Raw genomic sequence first — 17,780 nt, forward strand, 5'->3', positions numbered from 1 at the left:
TCTTTCTCTCTCGTGACTCGTCTCCCTCCCTCCTGTTCGTGTGCTTGCTGTGTGCTGTGTGTGTAACTCCCGCCCCTCCCCCCTCTGCTCAGCGCAGGTACAGAGACGACACCACACATATTGACCAATCAAATGCGGCTTGAGAGAGAGAGAGAGAGAGAGAGAGAGAGAGAGAGAGAGAGAGAGAGAGAGAGAGAGAGAAACAAAAAAAACAAAAAAACAAAAAACAAAGCGGCTCCCAATCAGGAGCCGGCTCCCGTCGTTCACGTCAAAGAGCCGGCTCTCAGAGCCGTTTCGTTCGCGACCGACACATCACTACTTTTTACACATCCAGCTTCACACATCAGGGATGCAGCCGCCAAGACCAGCTTTGTGATATCCCACAAAATTGACTCCAAGTGCACCGTAACGAGGAGGATCGAGGGCATCGCGGGAAATCTGGAGCTTCAGCTGCAAAAAAAACAGATAATTTCGAATTGTTCGCCTTGGCTCTGGACGAGAGCTGCGATGTCCGCGACACAGCCCAGTTACTCACCTTTGTACGAGATTACAGAGGAGCTGGCAGCAATGCAGTCAATGAAAAGGACGACGACGGGGAGTGATTTGTTCACGGAGGTAGATGCATGCTTCCACAAGCTGGGACTGAAATGGGACAAACTGGCACGTGTCACAACTGATGGTTGTCCAAATCTGACGGGGAGAAATGTCGGACTTTTAAAGCGGATGCAAGATAAAGTGACTGAAATAAACCCAGAACTGAAATGTGTATTTTTGCATTGCATTAAACATCAGAATGTGCTCAAACTTAACCATGTTATTGATGTTGTAACTAAAATAGTTAACGTCATCAGGGCAAGAGCATTGAATCACAGACAGTTTGTTGCACTCTTGGAGGAGCATGAGACTGAACACAGTGACATAGGCTAACACACAGCTGGCAGGTGGCTCAGCCTGGGCAAAGTGCTTCAAAGAGTTAAGAGTTCGGGACCTGAGAGCAGAGATTCAAGAGTTTTGTGAGAAGAAAGGCGAGGACATCCCAGAGCTCTCTGATGTAAACTGGATGAGAGATTTTGCATTTGCTGTTGATGTGACTGCACTAATGAATGATCTGAATACCAAACTGCAAGGCAAGGGCCTCTTTGCACATCACATGTACAGCCTGGTGAAGGCTTTCATGACAAAGTTGCAGTTTCTTTCAAGCCAGATGCAGGTAACACTCTCACCCACCTGCACACCCTGAAAGAAGCCACACCATCAGTTGAACATCTCCACAGGTATCATCCATGTTAGGGCCACTGCATGGTGAGTTTTCAAGACTTCAAAACAGTTGAGAGTGAAATGCACATGATTTCTTCTCCCTTCACGTGCAGTGTGGATAATGCTCCCATAATTATGCAAAAACATGATCCCCGTCAGTGTTCTACTATTATATATGGATATTACAAATGTATATGTGGTTTGGATTATTCCTGCTGCAGATGTTTAAGGTGGAGCTCATTTTAACTCCTTTATACTCTGTTGTTCAGTTTGGGTAGTTAGGAAAGGTTTGACAAATTATAATGTGCAAAGTAACTAGTAACTAAAGCTGGCAGACAAATGTAGTGGAGTAAAAAGTACAATATTTCCCTCTGAGATGTAGTGGAGTGGAAGTACAAAGTTGAATAAAATAGAAATACTCAAGTAAAGTACCTTGAATTTGTCATAAGTATAGTTAAGCAAATATACTTAGTTACATTCCACCACTGATCACAACATTTACTCTTACCACTCACAGCTCATCAAAACCATACAATGTACTGCTTGTTATAAAGAGGTGGAATAATATTGAGCAGGATTGAGTTCAGTCTATTGGTCCGGCCCTCCACAACAGTCCCTGTTTCTCATGTGGCCCCTTGGGAAAAATAATTGCCCACCCCTGGTCTAGACAATAGGGGGTGGTAGACCCAGGTCGCTCAATATCATCCCTGAAACCTCCAGACCATGAGGTGTTGCCCCAGAATCTGGCATGAGAGGATGGAGCCCTCTGCTTGATGCAGAGCCATGGGCAGGTCTGGTAACCGCTCGTGATGTAAGGTGCAGGAACCACCTGGTGCCAGGACTCTCCAGAGCTACCAGTAACATGGACAGGTGTTGCTTTGAATCCTGTCGAAGTGTCCACTCCCAACGGGGGACATTGGGTGTTTTCTCTATTAGTGAATAAGAGAGTAAAGGTGATGATCTGTCCACATCAGAACAGACACATATATATTTTATAAATAACATAATCAAAATGAAACACAAATGTTTGAGATAGAAAGGTATTTTGGTTTCATTTCACTGGAGTCTCATATTGTTATACGGAGTTTATTTTATTTCAGAATCAGGCAGAGTGAACAAAACAGACTTCCTTAATAATATGAGGAACTCTGATACTATAGGACCCCAGAATGACTGCAGCTTTTAGAAAAGATCACTTGATCAAGGCCGAGGTCAGACCACTGTTGACCTCAAAAGCTAAGGGTCATAGATCTTTTTTTAGTACCAAACTTGGTTGAACAGTAAATATAATCACAGTTGGATTATGAGACAATCGGCACCTAAAATACCTCACCACCTCTCCTTCATAGGAGCAAGATACAACGACTTTAGTTTAGCCTCCTTCTGTAGCTTTTATCTCTTTGTAGTCACTTTCAGTCTCTTATACAGTTGTTTTGAGTCTCTGTGTTGTTTTGTGTAACTTTCACTGGTTCAGGCAGACTTGAATCAAAAAGCCTGACAATGAGACAGTTGAAGGAAAGTTCAGTTTACTTATCAGGTCGGGTGAGATCAAAACAGGGAGATCAGTCACTCAGGATACCAAATCTGAAAAGGTTCAGGTAGAAAATCCAAAGTCCAAGAAGCAGACAAGCAGGGTCAGAACAGGCAGATCAGATAACACGGACTAGGAAACACTGGAGAGTTTGACAGAAACATACAAGTCAATCTGACAAGGACAGAGTGAAAGTAGACTTGTAACAATACTGAGGGACTAATGAGAGGATGAGCTGCAGGTGAGGAGACGGTCGGGGAAGACCAGAGGTCTCATTTATGAACCAGAGTGTAGGATCCACACTGAATGTTTGCATACGTTGAATTGTACATACGCTAAAAAATATTATGATTTATAAAACCTAGTGTACTCCTGTTAGTGAGCTATTTCCTGTTTTAAATCTCAAATCAAGCTGTAAATGTGAGCAGCTGGTTCAGCCTCACATCCCTCCCTCTACACGCACACACTCAACCATTAATGGTCAATGCAAAGCACCTTATGAATGTTGATGTATAGAAATGAGCTGCTGATCAATGAGTCTTTACAGTGAATCACGGACCAAGAGGAAGACCAAGAAAATACATTTTAAATCAAGGTTCTTGTGGATGAGGTGATCCCTGAACACTAGTTCCGTCCTTGTGACGCACACAAAATGTATCGTCACATTTTTTGTTTATTTGACAGAACGAATTTCTGTGATTTTGCTAATCATAATAAAACTTCCTCAGAAGTGTATTCCTATCTATGCCCAGGTAGCAGTTCAGCGCTGTGGTTTCAGCTCGCGACAAGGGACTTGTATGTACGCATGCAGCGTATTCTCATAGCTGGAGAATACGTTACATGAGGGAAGCCACACGTTTAGTCATTTCCTGTTTTTCTCAGGTTAGTGACATGTAAAGTGCACCAAATATGACATATGAAGTGGGGACCAATGTGTACTGAACATTTTTATAGATTATTTAGTGTTTCATGTAGTTGTTTGGTAGCTACATGAGTGTTGTTTTAAGACTGACTGTCGAGTGCTTGCTAAACTGAAATTTTCTTTCGCAAGACAGAAGGAAAGGTTATGCTGGGTGCCCCACAGTCGAAAGACAAGAAGGTTAGGCTAACTGAAATCTCTGAAGACAATATGGACAGCTGTCTGTCTTTATATGTCAGCCCCGTAAAAGTCTGTTCATTATCACCTATCATACACACAGTTTCACTCAATGACAATGATACAACAATGGGCCCGGGACAGCAGCTCGTATTGGGACATGAAGGGGACCCATGGGTCTGTTTAAAGTTGGGAATTCTAAAATGAGACAGATCTGAAATGTGCCTGGTCCTGGCTCGAGATCTTGACTCACATGTTGGATAGCATCGGCCTGAGTCAAGTGTCGAGTGTCATTTGGCCTCTATTTCCCCTTTACTTCCTGTCATCCTGACTTTAAAGAAGGGGTGTCCTCGAAAAATACCAAGTATTTTCATAGCGTCAACTGATTGTCAAATCACGTATTTTTTTGCCCATTCATCAAGCTCTGTTTGAGCAAAAGTACAGTACAGAAACAAACTAATATGAATACAATTAGAAAACAGCCGTGACCGGGTCGATCGGCCGCAGGGACCTCTGAGCGACGGGGCAACCAATCGCCCCGAGGCAGCAGAGCGAAGAGGTCGGGCGGGGGTGTAGGGCTTGACCATGGCCTGGAGATAGGAAGGAGCTGTTCCTTTCACTGCCCTGTAGGCTAGCACCAGAGTCTTACACTGGATGTGAGCTCTTACAGGGAGCCAAAGTAGTGTTGGGGGCCTTAATCTCTCTTGTTTTGACATGTTTTGCTCAAAAATTCTTGAAATAAGTGAACGTGCTTTGGAATCAAGCATTGCTATGTAATTTCATTGGCCAGAACTTGTCTCTTATTGTATCAAGAACATTTCTAGTAGCCTTGCATTACATCCCTTTTTTTTTTTCTGGCTCCTGTCGTACTTTTTGTTTTAATGAAGCGAATCGACTCTTTATGTTCTAGTAGGTTGTGAATAGCTTATGAATAGGGTATTTTAATATTGTTACTATTTATTTATTTATTTGGTTTATTTAGTGAAGTCTGGTTCAACCACACAGCTACTTTCATTTGTTGTCTAATTAGGCCTCTTGTCAGGACTTTGTAGATGTGTACTGACTGAGCTCTCTTTACACCTTCTGACTCTCCTGGTGTGTTACTTCTGTTAAGGTGGTACGATTCACATCTTAATGATTTATTAACTCTCTTTTTATTGAGGAAAAAATAACACCCATTATGTTATGTGTCAAAATGCCCGACACTGTTTATTAACACTCACAAACAAGTTCAAATTAGTAATATTTTATTTTGTCTTGTCAGAGTATTCAGATAGAAGAAATGGTAATAATAATAATAAAGTTTATATATCATTTGATTTGAATTGATTTCTTTTTTTCTGTTTTCTTTTTTTACAATTTATGGTATTTTGACACTTTTCACCTCTCATAGATAATCCTACATTTCTTAAAGGCAGCTCTAAATATCAACAGTGAAACCAAATGTCACAAACTGTAAGAGAAATATTAGTTTTCAAGGTGAACACAACGAGGTATTTTAGTAAACTAACATTGTTTGAAATCTGTTTAAGAAGTTCTAGATTTCGTTCTAACTTCTACGAATATATCAAATATTCTGTCAGTTAATCATTCTTTTGTGAATTTCAGGTGAGTTTTGAGACTCATTTAACAGTTATGTTCAGATTTCAGTGACAATTATTTTATGTAAGCAATTGGTATTACAATATAATGAACCATAGCTATTTAATCCAGCACATCCACACCTGGATCAGTGGGTAATGGTTTTTACTGTTTTAATTCTAATCATAGAGAGGGCCATGTGACTCATCTGAGACACTTGTAGAAAAAGATCCATAAAAAACTCTCATCATAACTTTCCCCAATTCGTGTGAACGAGGTTCTGTGGAGAATTTTAAGCCACACACAATGCATGCTGGGAAGTGTGCTTACAACTTCTCGAAACAAGTTGGTTTGATGAGTTTAGGTAAACAAAGATAATGTGTTGTGTGAATATATCATACAGCTCCAAACCTCCATTAAAAATCAAAACATTTGAGTTTATTCCTCAAATATTATTCTCAGATGTTATATTACAATTATTTTATAAAACATCTGGTTTCAACTTAATGAAAACAGGTTTAATCATTTCTAACATGCATTTAAAATCAGATGAACTAAATATACACAAACAGCCATTGAAACAGCTCATATTGTGCATTACACTGATAACAGTACCTTGAGTGCAAAGCATATTCACATAACACTGCAACATTTGACAAGTGAAATAAAATGTTACATGAAGCTCAACACCCACAAATACACCAGCTGCAGATTGCAGAAACATGAATACGCGCATGACGGGATGGTTATAGTCAAAATCAATGTAATTAACACAATGACAAGAACAAACTCACAAGAACCAGTCACATATATAATATGACAACAAAGCAACAAATCAATCCAGCAAACCTGCGGCGCTAAAACACGTATATTCCACCGCACACTGAAGAGCACGGGCCATTCAAAAAGTATTCACATCAGAGGGAACAATATTAACCATATCATAAAAATGACACCATAGAAAAATGAACTCAGTAGTAACGCTACTGCAGATGTAAAACAACAAAAGCAGTTCACTTATCAAAGCTGCTGTTAACTATTTAAATACAAAGTCCATCCTCCTTTCTTTGATTACAAAGAGTTTAATACCGCGGTTGTACAGAACATCAGTGCGGTACAGTTCTAGCCAGAGGTCCTCTTGCGAACGTGTTCGTTGAGTTGTAGATGCACTCGGGTTGAAAAGGTTTTCAAAAGCACCGTAGCTTGTAAGTGTCCTGCCGTGCTATGGTGTCGTGTTGCTGCCTTGGTTAGCCACCTCAGGTGAGCAAATCCAGCGTAGCTCCAAACACCAAGACGCTCAGTCGCAAATAAAACGCATTCATAGCCATAAAATGTGCAACGCTTCTCCGACGCTGTCAGCCAGAAATACCGTTCGTAGTTCCTGGACTGAAAGTGGCGCACAAATCCTTTTCCTGGCTGGGTTAGGGCTGATCTCCAGCTTTTCTTGAAATGTCCTTCTCAAGAAATCCGTTTCTCCTCCTCCTTCAGCCATTGAGTGTTAAAAAAACAAAGCTAGGTAAATAAAAGAATCTACACCAAGCAAAACGCTAAAAATGTCATGTCAATGTCATAACTTCTTACATATCTTTCAACTTGAACTCTTACTACTACTACTAACTTCTGCTAGCTGCTTCAGCGTCACAACAGTCACGCTAGCCCACTGACCAATCACGCCACACGTTATTGCTGAGCTGCTCGTTAATGCTGACGTACTCGGCTCGGCCATTCAGAAGCTTTGGCACGTCAAAGAATACGTCCAACATGTCAAACTAAAAATCTGATTGGTTGAAGACTACGACAATCAACAATATCTTCCCCATTTACTTAAACTGCAAAGGGTTTCCTGCAGGCCTCGGGCCTCTCTTCTTACCTAGAGACAGCATAGGGGCGAAATCTGATTGGATAAAAGCTCTCCTTAAAACAAGCTGTAAGCAGGGCAACTGAGGAAGACAGTAACTATGTAATGAGATAATAAGCTAATGGGAAAAATAATTAGAATACGTGTAGTGTATTTATGAAAAATTATTAAATTATATAATAGCTATAAATTTGTGATTCTGTTTAGGCCAGCAGAGAAGGCTTTGCTGACCCTGACGCCCCACCACTGGAATGTGGGTAGGAGTTTATCCTAAGGGTGGTGTTTGTAGTGTTCTCTCTCCAGTATGCTAGAGGTTGATGAAACAATACTCTGAACAGAGTGATGTAACTTCAACAACCTTACTCTCATTCTTGAAGGTCGTACATTTTATGTGACCAAACAGAACATCATGTATTCCTTGGATTCCCCGAAGAGAGCAAGTCTCACTATATTACAACCCTCTCTTATCTCTAAATGAACATAGATGTGTTATTAGCAATACTATATATGAAGTGAAATAAAAAAGTCTCCGTATTTTAACTCAAAGTGTCCATGAGTCTTTTCTTCTTCTACTAACAATGTGCTACTTTGCAGTGATATTTGATCAACAATCTCTTGATTTCTCCAGAAGTCACAAAGTACCTGCTGAACATGGTGCATCCAGATAAATGTTCTTCTCTTGGTGATGAAGACCTTCATCATCTGGAGGGTCTGGAGTTCATGGTCAGATAATGCGCTATGTTGAAATATTAATCAGACAAGTTTTAATATTTATTTTGGGTATATTACTAATTACATATGATATAAATCAGGACATACAAATATGATAATTACATAATTGATTACTTAACAATCATTAGATTAAGCGATAAAAAATCATCATTAGGTGCACACAAAGAAAATCTATATAGATTCTTTGTTCTTTATTCATGAATTAAGAAAATATCTGACATATAAAATCAATAATACATTTTTAGATGTACTTAAAGTATATTTTACTCAAATCAGATATGTGACTAACTTTTCTGACTGCATGGGGTCAAAGGTCAACTGTGATCAGTTATTAGATAACTCAGTGAATTTAGTAAAGCCTCATTTCCCAACAGAAAGAATAGAACACGACCAAAAGAGATGCTTCCATCTCGATACCGACACAAAGAGTTCATTTTGTTCATCTTGTTCATCTGGATCAGAGCTGTAGATATTTTGATTGACAGCGAGACCAATCGCTCACTTAAACTGAAGCATAAAGTCATATTTATATGTGTAACTAAATTATAGACTCATTCAAAGACAGCCCCCTTTAATTCATCATATAACAGTTTTACAACCGTTTTATAACAGTGATGATGTGACATGATATGATGAGTGGAGACACTCAGAGTTTACTATTTAGTAATAAACTATTTAAATGAAGCCAGATTTTCTTTTTCTTTCAACACAAAGTGTGAAATCTTTTAAATGTGATGCTTTTAAAAGAAAAAAAAGAAAAGAAAAATTAGTTCACAAGAAGAAGATAAAACATATAAAAGATCAGTGTTCAGATTACAGAAGAATAGATAGTCTTAAAAAATATAAAATGAAAGTAATCAATAACAGAATTAATTAAAATAAATGAAATCAAATTTTATTTTATTGATATTTCATGTAAAAACGTATTTTGTTTCATATTGTTTTAAACATATTGTCACTTTAGTGCAGAGGTCTTCAACAGGGCGTCCACGACCCCTAGGGGGTCCGCGGCGGTACTGCAGGGGATCCGCGAAATTTGTGGTTGATTAGACAATTACATTTTTCTTTTTCTAAACATGAATCTTTCCATTATTTTAATAGTTCAGTATTGTATGTAAGATAACAGGTATGTTTATGCATGGCAGTGGCACTAATAGGCCATCACTCATTTTCATTTCCACATTTATGTTTAAAATGAAAACGTCAATTTGAATAGCTTGTTTGCATGATTATCATGCAATTGACAGACAATGTTGATATTGGCATTGGTATCAGTTGTCAAGGTATGTTTATGAATGGCAGTGGCACGGCCTCCCTACTCACTGTACCTTGCACATGTTTAAAATAAAAACATGAATGTATGAACCTGTGTATTATTTGAAAAGCTTAGTATTGAATGCACAATAAAGAGGTATTCATGGTACTAGGCCTAGTTTAATATAAAACACAATTTTATACAATATATATAGTCGGGGGTCCCTGCTCCATCTCTCTCTCAGTTTGGGGGTCCTTGGCCTGAAAAACGTTGAAGACCCCTGCTTTAGTGTGTTTGATTTGTAAATTTGTAAAGGGAAATATTTTATTCCACAAAAAACGTTAATATAAGACATTTCCTACAGCACCTGAAGGCACCACAAGAGCCCGCCTCCGAGAAGCCGTGATTGGTGGAGAGCTGGTGTCGTCAGAGGAGCAGGAAACAAGAAGTAGAGAACCCGGAGGACAGACTTTAAATAAACCATCAGAGATTCAATCATCAAACATTTGTATCTGCTGCAGGTGAGTTCACTTCCTGTTTGTGTTCTGAGACACGTGACTGACAGAGAGACAACAGCTGATTGACGCTGTGAGTGTGAAGCAACAGCAACACGATGAGGCAACGACAACTCTTTACTTCAGGAAACTACAGTGTACTGCAGTACGAGGAAAAGTACTGCATGTTTCACATAAAAGAATACAGAAGTATTATCAGGTAGTAGTTCATCATACAGGACGATTCCTTCAGTGTGATGTAGTCTGATATATATATATATATATATACACAGTATATATATACATACAGTGCCTTGCATAAGTATTCACCCCCTTGGATGTTTTCCCCTTTTGTTGCTTTTATACATGAAATCATGGTCAATAAAAAGCTTCTTTCATGTCAATGTGAAAACAGATTTTTACAAACTAATGTCAATTAATTAAAGATATACGTATATAGTGTAAAATAAGTGTTTGCATAAATATTCACCCCCTTTAAAGTGACTGACCTAATTCAACAGAAGTCCAGCTAGTTGATGCCAGCAGTGTCACACGTAGTGAAATGGAGATGACCTGAGTGCAGTTGATGTGTGTCAAGTGATTGTAGTATAAACACACCTGTGTCTGGGAGGTCCAGTCTCTGGTTCATCAGTATTCCTGCTACAATTGCAACATGAAGACAAAAGAACACTCCAAGCTACTCAGAGAAAAGATCATTGAAAAGTGTACGTCAGGAGATGGCTACAAAAAGATTTCCAACTCACTGGACATCCCACAGAGTTCAGTTCAGTCCATCATTAAGAAATGGAAGGAGTATGGCACTTGTTTAAATCTCCTAGAGCTGGCCGTCCTCACACACTGAGTGACCGGGCAAGAAGAGGACTGATGAGGGAGAACACCAAGACACCTAGGACCACTCTGAAGGAGTTCAAAGCTTCAGTGACTCAGATGGGAGAGACTGTACATACAGCAACTGTTGCCCGGGTTCTTCACCAGTCGAAGCTGTATGGGAGAGTGGCAAAGAGAAAGACACTTTAGAAAAAGCTCACATGAAATCTTGCCTGGAGTTCACTCAAAGGCATGTGGGAGACTCCAATGTCAATTGGAAGAAGGTTCTTTGATAAGACAAAAATTTAGCTTTTTGGCCACCAGACTAGACGCTATGTTTGGTTAACACCAAACACTGCACATCACCACAAACACACCATCTCCACCATGAAGCATGGTGGTGGCAGCATCATGCTCTGGGGATGCTTCTCAGCAGCAGGCCCTGGAAGGCTTGTAAAGGTAGAGGGGAACATGAATGCAGAAAGATATCGCCAAATCCTGGAGGATAATCTGACTCAGTCTGCAAGAGAACTACGACTTGGGAGAAGATTTATTCTCCAGCAAGACAACAACCCCAAGCATACAGCAAAAGCTCCACAGAATGGTTCAAAGACCACAAGGTGAATGTTCTGGAGTGGAAGTCAAAGCCCAGACCTCAATCCAATCCAGAATTTGTGGCTGGACTTGAAAAGAGCTGATCACGCCCGATCCCTGAGCAACCTGACAGAGCTTGAGCTGTTTTGAAGAAGAATAGAGAAAAATCTTAGTGTCCAGATGTGCCAGCCTGAGTGAGACACATCCACACACACACTCAGTGCTGTGATTGCAGCCAAAGGTGCATTTACTAAATACTGACCTGAAGGGGGTGAATATTTATGCAATCATTTACTTTACCTCATATATTTTTAATTAATTGACATTATTTAGTAAAAAAATTTTTTGACACTTTCTTGAGAATAAGAACGATTTCTTCCTCGCCACAAATGAGGGGAGACACAAAAACATAGCTGTGTATTAACCGCATGTCTGATAAATTAAAGCTGGCCTTCTGTTCACATTTTACAAGTGTCTCAAAAGTATTTCCATTCGCTGACTGTGATGCTGAACTCTATCGACCAAAGAGAGCTCTTCTTCCTCCCACTAGTCTGAACTAAAGGTAGTGTTGATCATACTGACGTATAGCAGTATGATGGATTAGTGTCTCAGTGTCTAGCCATGTATTTGTAGGAAATATGATCTTTGAATCTATGTTTGAAATGATCAAGCCTGCATTAGTCATTAAGTGAAAGTAGGAATTTTATTTATCTGAGTAACTGGACATATTTTGAATAATATCTGAAGTGGAAATTCTTCATGAAAGGAAAGATTCAAATGTTACAAAGTCTGGTTAAGTTCTGAATCTAAATACTTATTTTTATATTTTGTGGAGATTTGGTGATTATTCATTACATTCCATCATTGTCTGCAGTCATCAGATCAGTCTTGGTTTTGTACACAGGAATTCACATAAAACAGATTGATATTAGAGATCCTATCAGTTTGTGTAACTTTGAATCACATTTTCTCGTCACACTTTTATTTAATTTTTTGAATCCTTTTTATTTTAGTTTGCCAGCAGACACCTTTACTTACCTGTAACGTTTTGATAAGTCACCCTTTATGAAGGGCTAACTAAATGCTTGTGTTTCTCTCACTATAAAAATGTCATCCAGTCTGTTGAAATGTTAGTAAGTCATTAATAAAGGGTCTTAAGTTTCTCAATTTCTAATATGCCATCAGCAGAATGTGTCCGTCAACTGTAATTATAAATGTAAACACATCATTAATAATACATTTTTATATGTATCAATCAATTATGCATTTGTAAATGTAAATATGTTGTATAATTATTGATATTGTTTTGCGACTCCCTGCAGCCCTTTTCTTTCTTTGAAGCGAAAATAAGCATCCAAAATACACATAAAGGTGTTTATTTTACTGCACTTTGTGATTTATTTCTGTAGATTTCTCCTAAAATCTTTCTTTCTCTTTTTGAATAAAAATAATGCCAATCTCTCAGATATTATGCAGCCATCTAATTTAAAAATAATCACCAAATTTGGAGATATACATGTACATCAGAAAGAGGAGAGTCAGGACTACAGTTGTCTTCCCTAACACGTCTTGTTCTGCTGCGCCCTCAGGTGGTGGAGGTCTGCTACGACGTCCTGAAGGAGCGTATCTTCTCCAAATAATGAGGGAAACAAGGGAAGGTGACCTTTGTTGACTGATTGAAATGTCATTAATACAATAAATGACTTAAGCAGGATTTCCTCTTTGCTCTATTTCTCTAAGATATCCAGTTTATCCTACAACGTTCGGCCTGTTGTGACAGTCAACAACGACAGTATATGGAACATATTTCACTGGGGATGTAACAATATACGGTGACTCAATACATCATACTGAGCAGCTGAAAAGTGGATCACAATGTGGACACATTTTCTTTATTTGAATAATAAAAGAGAGAAAAGTGTCTGGTTTGGGACTACTTTTCTCTCCAACGTTTCTGTGACACTTACATTGAGGTGTGATGAGGTTTAAAAAGCCCTTTAACCTTTTGTTTCTGTATTCTGAACTTGTTCGACTGGTAATATGTTGATAATATCTGAGCCTTTGGTTTTCTTTAGTGAAGCCTGGTTCACCCACACAGCTGCTTCCACTTGTGGCCTAATTAGAGCTCTTGTCAGGACTGTGTGGATGTGAACAGACCGAGATCTATTAACACCTTCTGACTCTCCTGTTCTCTAACTTCTGTTAAGCTGCTGCAGCTCACAGCTTTATGATTTATTAGTCATTGATTATATGAGTTGTTTGTTCAAATGAATAATATTCTAACATTTCTTTTCAGGGAATTCAGAAAGAGGAAATATAAGATTATTTGATATTTACACAATATTTAACAACTATTTGAACCTTTTTTTTTAACAAACTATGAGATTCTAACAATTCTTCTGTTAACATGAAGCAACTTTGAACCTTTTCGAGACATCGAGGTGAAATCTGATTGGATAAAAGCTCTCCTTAAAACAAGCTGCACTGGAAGCAGCGCTGCAGGCTGGAAGCAGAGCAACAGAGGAGGACAGTAGCTGTGCAATGAGAAAATAAGATAATGGGAAAAATAATTAGAATACATGTAGTGTATTTATGAAAAATGATTAAATAATAAAATAGCTATAACTTTGTGATTCTGTTTAGGCCCTAACGGCCCACCACTGCCATTCATAACATTGCTGATGTCTTCCTGCTCACCAATCTCAACACAGATCTCCTCCACGCTCCATGAAAACAAAAGAGGGAATAACTCAGGTTATAGAGCTCCTCTTTAAACCATCCATCTGCTGAGTCCATATTTTCGGTTGGTTCCTTCTGTCAAGTTAAGGCAAAAAGGTAGCAGGAGATGGACCCAAACACAGAGACACGGGGAGCAGAAGGATGAAGAAATGGTGATTTTAATAAAGAAAATGTCACACACATGTATACTACATGTGTATATAACCTCCAACACACACTCAGTCACAGTTTATTTATTTCTTTAAGATTAAAATCTAATTAAATCTAACGACTGAATGCGTCAGTTTATTTCCTTGTTAAATTTAATTAAAGATAATAATTAGTTTGACTCTTTAGTCCAAACTTGTTCAGTTGTTCAGGACTCTGAGACTTGATGTGCAGTGAGAGGACGCCCCCTGCTGGATGAACAACACCACAGTCTGTGTCCCAAATCCATCATTCTACACACAATGTACTAAATACTGATCATATAGTGAACAAACAATCACCTTTATCATGTTAGAGTCACTGTTATTAACACGTATTGTTGGAAAGTCACAGAGCTCAGTTAAAGTTCATCAGATACAACTTTTATTTACTACATTTTATTTATACACATATACACCTACACACATACATATGCACACACACACACACACACACACTTACACACACATTTAATGAATTCCAAAAAGATGATTGTTGGCTGTAATATTTTTCTGATGGAATATAGGCTATATTTTATGTGTGTGTGTATATATATATACAGTATATATAAAAAAATCGAATGATTATTTTAACATATTATTCTGTTTTTATAATCCTCTGTAATAATAAACAGAATAAACACCTCTCCGGGGAATCCAAGGAATACATGATGTTCTGTTTGGACACATAAGATGTACGACCTTCAAGAATGAGAGTAAGGTTGTTGAAGTTACATCACTCTGTTCAGAGTATTGTTTCATCAACCTCTAGCATACTGGAGAGAGAACACTACAAACACCACCCTGAGGATAAACTCCTAATCACATTCTCCTACCTCACATCAGCTGTGTGTGATCCTGTACACACTGAACTATCTGGTCAGCAGAGAGAAAGTTTCTCTAGCAGGAGGAGACTCTCCCTCCTACAGAGAACACAGAGACACTGAGGAACCAGACCATAACCAGAACCCAAACCCAAAGCCAGGATAAAGAGGTTCAGTGAATGTGGTGTTGAAGGTGTGGAGGTGGATCAGTGTGTCAGAGGAGACTCTGTAGAAGGACAGAGAGCCAGCAGGACAGTCCACATACACTGCTACTCTACCAGAGGAGGAGGAGGAGGAGGAGGAGGAGGAGATGGGTGTTCTTGTCTTATTGTGACAGACAGAGTAACCATCATCAGAGCACCACAGACTCCAGGACTGATCATTCTCTCCAAACAAACAGTCATCACTGTTTCCTCTCCTTCTGATTCCTCTGTAACTCACTGATACAGAAACTCTTTCTCTCCACTCGACCTCCCAGTAACAGCGACCAGTCAGACCAGTTCTACACAGCAGCTGAGGACAGACATCAAACCTGTCTGGATGATCAGGATATGAGTGAACCTCCTTCACACGTGTCACCTTCCTGTTGTTGTCAGACAGTTTGAGGTTTCTGTTTACTGTGTTTGTGTCGAGTGTGAGTTCACAGGAATCTGATGGAGAGAACAAGACACAATACAGCTGCAGTTATTAATCTATCATCTGTTTGATGATGACATCAGAGATGTGAATGAGTGATGTCACAGTTTGAAGATGCTTTGTTTTCATGAATCAAACTCAAAGCACACTTACACTTCCTCAGACCTGGTCTGAACCATCGGACTCCAGCAGGCTCCACCCTGAAAGGAGGAGGGGGGTCAGAGCAGCATGAAACATGGACATTACATCGCTCTCACACACAGAGCTTTGTTATTCATGTTCACATGGAGCACTTATTATTCATCAGCTCATACTCTTTTACTTCAGTGGAGCTTCTTCTGATTGGCCCATGACGACAGCTCATTATGTTCACTTATTCATGATATATTATTATCAGTATTATATTGACAATCATCATCCATTTCAGACTCAGTTTCCTCTTCCAGTCAGTCAGTAAATCAAATGTTTAAACCTGCATCACTTGATTTCTTTGTCCACTTGTGGTTCAGTGAAAACAAGCTGTAAACACAACATCTGACATATTATCAGCTTATAAAGTAGTTGTGACGGTTCTGGGTCGTGGTCGCACGTGCGTGAGTCGCACTGCATGGGCGGAGTCAGTTTGTTAATAGAACCTCTACAAGTTCAAACCAACGGATGTACGACCTTTAAACTAGTGAACAAGTAGCTGATTACCTGTGAAATCTCTGACATCTAAACCAAAGTCAAGTCTCCCTTCAGTCGCTCATGGACGCAATCAGCCAGTGTAAAACAGACTTAATATCACGGCTTGATGCTTCTACTGAAACCATTAATACGGTGGTGATATTAATTATGATGTTTTATACACAGTATATGTATATAATATAAGAGGTAAACACCAAATCACTGCTACAACAAAGAGTCAGCTGCAACGAAGACGACGTTGAGGACTTAAAAACCTGCATCAGTCACATTGAAAAAGAAAACAGTGAGCTGAAACAGAAGGCGGACTCAATGGAGAATTACAGCAGGTAATGGAGAGAGCTCACTCAGCCCCACACAGATGTATGTGGAAGGTGTCAGCAGCATGTAGGCACCTATGTGCATTTAATGTGGCTCTGTCCAGAAATTCATACATTATGGGTTGAAATTGGTAACCAAGTATCCTCCATAATACAGTGTCCTATTGAGCTCAATCCTGTACAATGCATCCTAGGCCTAGACGCTGCCTCACCAGTATTAAACAGATATAAGAGAATTCTTAGTCTTCTATCATTCTGTGCACGGTTATCAATCTTACAGTATTGGCTAGACGGCGCACAACCATCTGTTTCAAGTTGGCTTTATAATGTTCTACAACTACTCCCATTGGAGAGGCTCACACATGTTCTCCAAGGAGACATAAATGGGTTCTTCTCTGTTTGGAAGCCTGTTATGGATTTTATTGGAGAGGACTATGCCGAAACCATACGAATAGGTTTTGCAACGTGGGATCCAAGTGAGCTGGTGAAGGGAAAAGTCCACAATATTTAATATTATTTAATTGTTGTGACAGGTATAATATGGACGATGATGATTTACAACTGTGCTGTTTTCTCAGATTTAAAAAAAACAACATGGTTTGTTGCTGAGTTTGACTGTCTGTATAGTTAGCCGCAATTAATATTTAATTGTTATTGCAGGGTCAATATGGAGGGTGATGATTTATGTTTGTTTTGGTTTCTTGTGTCTCGATTTTTTTTGTGTCTGAGTCTGATTGTTTGTATAGTTAGCAGGTATGTTATGTTATGTGCTGTTCTTTTTGGGGGTAACATGTGGTGTGTAAACTATATAAACTGAAAATAAAATGATTGAAAGAAAGTAGTTGTGTCTAACATGATATCAACCAGCTGCTTCCACATCCAGCAGTTACACATCAACATGATGATTCATCAGGAGTCTTTGTGTTTGTGTCACCTGATGAATGAAAGTCCAATATTCTCTCTCGTTTAGCTCTGTTTTTGGTCTCCACCACCTCCTGAGGGAAACATCTGTCTCTTTAGCTACTAAATGCTCCACTATGTTCACCAGCTAGTCTCTAACTGAGTCTGTCTGCTGTTTGCTGCTGAGCAGGTAGTGAACAGTGGCTTCATCACAGCTTGTTGGATGAAAACAGCTGCTGCTGGAAACACTGAGACTGAACCAAACA

The 17,780-nt window shown here is 39.2% G+C and overlaps 1 protein-coding gene, 1 long non-coding RNA gene and 1 pseudogene across 2 annotated transcripts; 1 reads left to right on the forward strand and 2 right to left on the reverse strand.

The window, feature by feature from the left end:
• The first annotated feature begins 507 nt into the window (after positions 1–507).
• On the forward strand, positions 508–2,755 carry LOC142933097 (general transcription factor II-I repeat domain-containing protein 2B-like; annotated as a pseudogene).
• A 3,841-nt stretch (positions 2,756–6,596) lies between these two features.
• On the reverse strand, positions 6,597–10,242 carry LOC142933243 (uncharacterized). Its single transcript, XR_012947552.1, has 3 exons — positions 9,678–10,242; positions 7,966–8,059; positions 6,597–6,947 (listed from the first exon to the last, which is right to left on the reverse strand). It is a non-coding gene; the product is annotated as an uncharacterized LOC142933243 (long non-coding RNA).
• A 4,816-nt stretch (positions 10,243–15,058) lies between these two features.
• On the reverse strand, positions 15,059–16,681 carry LOC142933141 (stonustoxin subunit beta-like). The gene is made up of 2 exons (XM_076077286.1): positions 16,642–16,681; positions 15,059–15,624 (listed from the first exon to the last, which is right to left on the reverse strand). Exons 1-2 carry the CDS (start codon positions 16,679–16,681, stop codon positions 15,074–15,076), a joined length of 591 nt encoding a protein of 196 aa, XP_075933401.1. The 3' UTR covers positions 15,059–15,073.
• Positions 16,682–17,780: the final 1,099 nt, after the last annotated feature.

The sequence above is a fragment of the Anarhichas minor genome, unplaced genomic scaffold (genome assembly GCF_050575085.1).
Source record: "Anarhichas minor isolate MPS153535 unplaced genomic scaffold, ASM5057508v1 ptg000058l, whole genome shotgun sequence".
Lineage (NCBI taxonomy): Eukaryota > Metazoa > Chordata > Actinopteri > Perciformes > Anarhichadidae > Anarhichas > Anarhichas minor.

What these genes read in the sequence shown, in the direction of transcription:
- LOC142933141 (XM_076077286.1), bottom strand. Translation starts at nt 16,681, where the DNA reads ATGCTGCTGACACCTTCCACATACATCTGTGTGGGGCTGA. An exon ending in ATACATCTGTGTGGGGCTGA is followed by an intron (nt 15,625 to 16,641) that starts GTGAGCTCTCTC and finishes TCTCTCCATCAG; the next exon opens with ATTCCTGTGAACTCACACTC.